Raw genomic sequence first — 6,000 nt, forward strand, 5'->3', positions numbered from 1 at the left:
CATGATTGACAATTGTTTAGAAATTGTCTTCTGGAAGTGTCTTCAAAAAGTTAAACTCTAGAAGATAATACAGCTATCAGAGTACTATTTTATATCCTGTATTTTAATGAACCTATTCTGAGTAGTTTACAATATACTTTTACAAAGAGCGAACATCTGCAGTATTACTTTATTAATACATCAAGACAACTGATTCATCTCTTGCACAAAGGCTAATAAGAGTATTAAAAATTCAGATCTGTTAATGCTTCCTGATCATTTTATCCTATTAATAAATTATTATATTCTCAGTGCCTGAATTTCAGAGTTTAATGTATTACAAGGCTTAGAATTAAGAGCTCACTCCTTGAATTTGAGATGGATTATCAGAAGCACACAAATACATTGCATAAATTAATCTGAACTTCCCTGCAGCTTTAGCATTTTTTTTTAAAAAACAGTACTTTAACAAGAGTTGCAACTTTATTTCTTTATAGGTGGATTATGTTTGTTTTAAGAGTATATTAATGCAAATGTGGTGAAACTACAGTTTCACCAAAAATCACAGCTAGAGATATTTTCACACAAGACTAATTTCATTTGTGCAGTTTTTTGTGCACGGACTTTAAAATGTTGATTTGAAGATGTACCTTTTGGTATCTTAGAAACCAAATCTGTTTGATGCCTCTCACTGGAAAAAATCTATGACAGACTGAGATGAAGTTATTAGGAGAAAAGATAACTTCAGTGGTGGAAGCTACGGAAGGTTGTTTCAACCTGCAATTGCCCAGGGGATATGAAATCGTTTTGCAACATTTTTACATAAATATCAATAATTATGTGAGATGCAAAGCTGTGGAGAATGAGAGGCACCAGCCTTGTTTGTTCATGGGATGTGCTACACACATCAGTGCAACTTTCTTTCTCTCCCTCACGTTTCTCCATAATGACACTATTGTCCTTTAAAATACCTCAGATGTCCAGAAGACTTGATAAACACTCTGTGAACATAAAAGAAACCTGATACAAATATAAAAATTTAGAGCATCATCAACCCTCACATTGCTCAAAGACCACTATTAGAGAATTTAATGAAACTTTAATCTAAAACTGCTCTACAGCTGATATGCCCCTAAGGATTAACCATGAATCACTTAACATGACCTCACAATTTACAATTGCTCTAGGCACAATTTCTGTATAAAAATGATTTTTAAACTTAGACCCTGAGGATTTTCTGCAGGGAGCTCATATAACTGAGTTTTAAAAGTAGAGAAAAATTAAGATGAAATTTTGAATAGACAACCACTACTTTTCTGTTATTGGTCTGTATTTTCTAAAAACTTGAGCTTTTTTTTTTTTTTTTTTCTATAATTCACCCAGTGAGCATTAAAAAATCTCAAGAGGATTTTGGGAGAATTTTTTTTTCAATCAGATTCATGACAAGCCCTGTTTTCTAATACTGCTGTTACAGAACTATTCTCACAGGAGGCATCATCTCTGAACATACATGGTTGATATCTCCGAGCTGAAACCCTGCAGTGGTGCTGAACTGCTGATAGCAAAGAAGGACAAATCATACATCTTTTTCTGCTGCAGCCACCACAACTTCACCATAGACATTCAGACTGCACCTGGAAATGAGAACTGAGTTCAGGTGGTGTCATGATTCCCATTTCAGGGAGATGCTGCTTTAAAATAAGTCACTAGCAAGAGTCTAACGAAGCACTGGCAGACCTTTTAGATCCCCTCACTCTAGCAGCTTCTTTCCTAGAAAGTATCTCCAAACCATTTAAATCCCTACCTATTTCCTAGATTAAGATTGGAGGTGGGAGAGGTCTCATAGTGGATCAGACCTATACATTAGACACATATTTTTCAAGCTTTTTTGCTCTCTTCCTTAAAAAGTTATTATTTCCCTTCTGTTGCTTGCCTCTACATAGTTAAGCTCCTTCAAGGCACTTAAGGTTCCATTTTTCTCTTGTAACCCTACTGGTAACTACCAATTCCTATCATATTCCTGCTATTCTGAAAAATAACTATAGGGTGATGGCAAGCCAGTCTCAAACTGGGAAGGAAGAAAAGCTACACGCCTTCCCCCAACTCCTCGTCAGTTTTGATTCTGTAAGGAGATGGAGAAGAGACTGTGCTTAAACTGCAAGGGAGGAAGTCCAGAAAACTCTGAGATGTTGTCAAGAAAGGGTTTATTTCCTGCAATAGGTGTGTCCCACACTTGCCGTGGAGGCTGGCATGAAACATCCTCTAGCTGCTGTGGGGATTTAGGAGACAGACACCACTCAGGTGTGGGGCAGGCTGCCAGGGAGGAGAGGGGAAGGCCCCTGAGCACGCCCGCAGCCTGGCTTGTGGTGGTTCCTACTGCTTTCCCTGGGTTATTCTGAGGGTGTACGACAGCCCCGGGCGACCAAAAGGACCAAAGTGCCAAAGGCCAGGGCTGGCGCTGCCGGCTGTGCCCCTCCGGGCTCTAGCAGCGCACCGGGCCCCGCCGGGCAGCGCCTTCCCGGCCCTGAGGCGGGGACGGGGGCATCGCCATCCCGCCGCTCTCCGTCTGCCTCCTCACCGGCCCCGCCCGCGGATCCCCGGGTGCCGTGGGGGAAAGCGAGGGGAGCCCGGGCAGCTCCAGCCGCGTCCCACCGGGGGCGGCAGCCGCCCGAGGGGGAAACTTTCCGCCGGCTCAGGGCAGGGCCCTCACGGGCGACCTCCGCTTCAGGCGGGGCCGCGAGGGGACAGCGGCGGTGCCACCGCCCGGGGTCCCGGGATGGGAGCGGGGTAAGCGTGTTTGGGAACGGAGCCCCGGCACTGCGCGGAAAAAGACACAGGGAGCCCGCTGTTCTTCCTGGGTGCCGAATACTGTGAGAACTCCGGCAAGCGGGACTTCAGCCCAGCAGCCCCAGAGCAGAGAGGAGAGGGGCTGGAGGGAGGCGAGGGGAGCGCAGACTTACCAAGCGTGGAACACCGAGAGGAGGAAGAAAACCGGCAGGAGCTTAGCGGACATGGTCCGGACAGCGCTGGCCAGGTGAGAGGTGCGGCAGGATGAAGCAAACGTTGCAGAACGTTCACATGGAAGGGAGAACGAGGCAGCGAGGTAAAGGTCTGAGCCTCTCCTCCTCTGTATCCTCAGCTTAATACCCTGAAGAAAGCACTCTCTTCCACAATGCTCCGAGAAGGGAGGGGGGAGGCGAGAGGGAAAAGAAAAAAAAAAGCAGCAGAAGAAGTGGAACGAGGGGGAAATCCCCAGCGGAGAGGCTGCCAAGGCCAGGTATAAATGAGGCTCCGCGGGCTGACAGGTGTCCAGCGGGCGCGGAGCCGCGGCGCGTCCCCCTTGCCCGCAGCCGGGCGCAGCGGCAGCGGCAGCGGCGCGGCCTCTCCCGCCGCCCCGGCCGGCGCTGGCCGTGCCCCCCGGGCGCTGCACAGCCGGAGCAGCCCGGGCCCCGCCGGGCCGGGCCGGGCCGGGCCGGGAGGGGGGCGGGCTGGGGCGGGGAAGGGGCGCACCTCGCCCCCCCCGCGGAGCGCGGCACCGGAGCGCTGCCGGGGACCGCCCCGCATCGGAGAGAGCCTCGGCCCCGCTCGCTGCCCAACAGGTTCCCGCCTCGCCGGCAACTGGAGGAGCCGGGAAGTGAACCCTGCCCCCGCCCCAGCGGGCGCACACACACGCACACGGGAGAGGGGGAGCAGCAAAGCCGGCAGCCGCAGTCAGCCGGCAGCCGGGACTGCTCCCCGGCATCACCAGCCCCGTGCCCCGGACAGGGCTGGAAGGATCCCCCTGCTCTTTTGCGAGATGCCCGCACGCCCAAACCCCACGATCGCTGCAAGTCTCCCCCACCGCCCGGGGCTGGAGGTGCCCTCTTCAGACGGAGGGAGAGGGGTCGGGTGCAGGTCTCGGGATGATCTCTGGATCATTTTGGGATGATCGGAGCGACGGGCATCCCCATGTACCCACAGGTGCAGATCCATGTAATCGGTGCGGCTGCTTGCACGGACAGATAGACAAACGCCAGGCAGTGTGTTTCTGTTTGTATCTAGGTGGATGTATGCAGAAGTTTGCATGCACTGTAGGAATGCATGGGTACACGTTTATACGCACAAGATATACCAGAAAAATGTATACACGGAAAAAAGAAGAGGTCTACACGATCCTGTAGACCAGGTTACATGGACTTACATGTATATTGTGAACTTTGGAGTAAATTAAGTTTTTCTGCCTTGGGAACTCGGAAATCAGACAACAGCCAAGTGTATTCAGGGCAAAAATAGATTGGGTTTTGACAATTTTTGTCTTTCTACTCCACTAGGACCAGCACAGGTATGATTTTTAGCGACTTCAATTCTCTTTAGGTGTGTGGAGCTTTGCAGCGGGCATCAGGGAAATTGGAATATTCCCCTTTGTTTTCAGAATGGGAGGTGACAAAATTTCACTTACGTAATGGTAATTTGAAAACAAAAACTCTGCCAGAGGTTTATCGAGTCACTGCTTTCCTGTGATCAGAAATCTCGGGAGTGTAAATCTGTTTCCTTCTCCCTTAGACATAACTTCCATATTCTGGGGGAGTCATTTTTACTTGTTTCATTAAAAAAAAAAAAAAAAAAAATCTCCTGGAAGATGCAATCTTGCTTTTAGAATAACTCCTACATGATGCCTAGAAGAACTGGCTGTAGGGAGCTCTGTACCAGAAGTTAATTTTTGAAGGAAGAACCCAGCTTAAGGAAAATCTGTCGTGAGTCAGGCAATTAACTCTCAGTTATTCACTTCAGGGGTTTTCTTTCAACCTTTCAGGATTTGTTGGGTTCTTATTTCCAACCTTAACGCCTCTTTACTAGATTATGCAGCAGTTCTTTCGTGTTTGCTTTGGCTAATTGCAGTTACCATGAATGCTAATAATAATTTGTTAGAAGGCTTGTGCTCTTTTCCGCCACCAGCAGAGAAATGCTGGTGGAAGCCAGGCCGCCTGCTGCCCTGAGAAAAAGAAGGGAGCGGGAGGCGAGTGCTCGGGGGTTGCCTGGATTTCACCAGGAATAGCTGTGCGGACGGTCAAGCAGCAAGCACGGCGATGCGCTGGTGGAAGTTTGCGGGAGCAGCGGCGCTGTGGGGCGGGCGGGAGGCGGGACGGGGCGAGCAGGGGAGCCGCCGCTTCTCAGCGACCCGAGAAAGTCCCGGCGGCACCGGGCTCCGGCACATGAAGGTTTCCTGGAGGCTGCTGCTTATGCAAACATCACTCAGGGCTCCCGCATCCCGGTTCCCACGTCCCGGCTCGCAGCGCCCGCGCGTTTGGAAAGCAAGGACGGGAAGCGCCCGTCCTGCACGGAGGGGTTTCCCCTGCGCCGGCCATAGAGAAAAATGTGTGTATTCTCACACACACTCCGTTTGAATAAATCAAAGCTTAGCCCGGCCTCGGAGGAGCCCAGCAGCGGGAACAGCTGGGGCGGTGCTGCAGCATCGGAGAAGGCTGCGGCGGCCCGGGCCGGCGGCACGAGTGAGCCAGACAGGAGGGGCAGAAAGACCCGGGGCAGAGACACCCCGGCGGCGATTTAGGAAGAGAAAGGGCGAGGGCAGGTCCAGCTCGGCATCCCCGCTCTGGGCGGCCCTGCTCCGCGGGGACCCCCGGGCGGGAGGGAGCCGGGGTGGCTGCCCCGCCGGGCGCCGCTCCGCCTCCTGCCCGCCCCGTCCCGCCCTCCCGCATCCTGCCGCGGTGCCGGGATCCTCTGGCGGCGGCGGCGGGAAGCGCCGCGGGTCGGGCCGGCTCCCGCTGCCCGCGCAGAGCGCTCGGTACCCTGCGCCCTGACCGGGGCTTTGCGTGGCCATCGAGCCACTCGGACCTCGAGAAGGACCCTCACAGCGTCCCCTCTTTCCTTGCAGGGTGTCAGAAATCCCCACGGTTCGATGGGAGCAATGTTGATTATTGACTCCTCCTCCTCGGGCTGTAAGAAAAACGAAAAGGTGATGTTTAAGGTTTTATTTCTGTTGGCCTCGGTGAGCTACATGTTAATGCTAAAGGGATACTTTAG

General features: G+C 51.7%; 1 protein-coding gene across 1 annotated transcript in view; it reads right to left on the bottom strand.

Annotated features, from left to right (window-relative positions):
- GABRG3 (gamma-aminobutyric acid type A receptor subunit gamma3) overlaps nucleotides 1–3,206 on the bottom strand; it is a 283,956-nt gene extending 280,750 nt beyond the window's left edge. Inside the window, exon 1 of the mRNA XM_056498845.1 lies at nucleotides 2,940–3,206. Within this exon, the coding sequence (XP_056354820.1) occupies nucleotides 2,940–2,992 (53 nt within the window). The 5' untranslated portion in view covers nucleotides 2,993–3,206. The remainder of the gene's footprint in view (nucleotides 1–2,939) is intronic.
- Nucleotides 3,207–6,000: the final 2,794 nt, after the last annotated feature.

The sequence above is a fragment of the Oenanthe melanoleuca genome, chromosome 1, assembly GCF_029582105.1.
Source record: "Oenanthe melanoleuca isolate GR-GAL-2019-014 chromosome 1, OMel1.0, whole genome shotgun sequence".
Taxonomy (NCBI): domain Eukaryota; kingdom Metazoa; phylum Chordata; class Aves; order Passeriformes; family Muscicapidae; genus Oenanthe; species Oenanthe melanoleuca.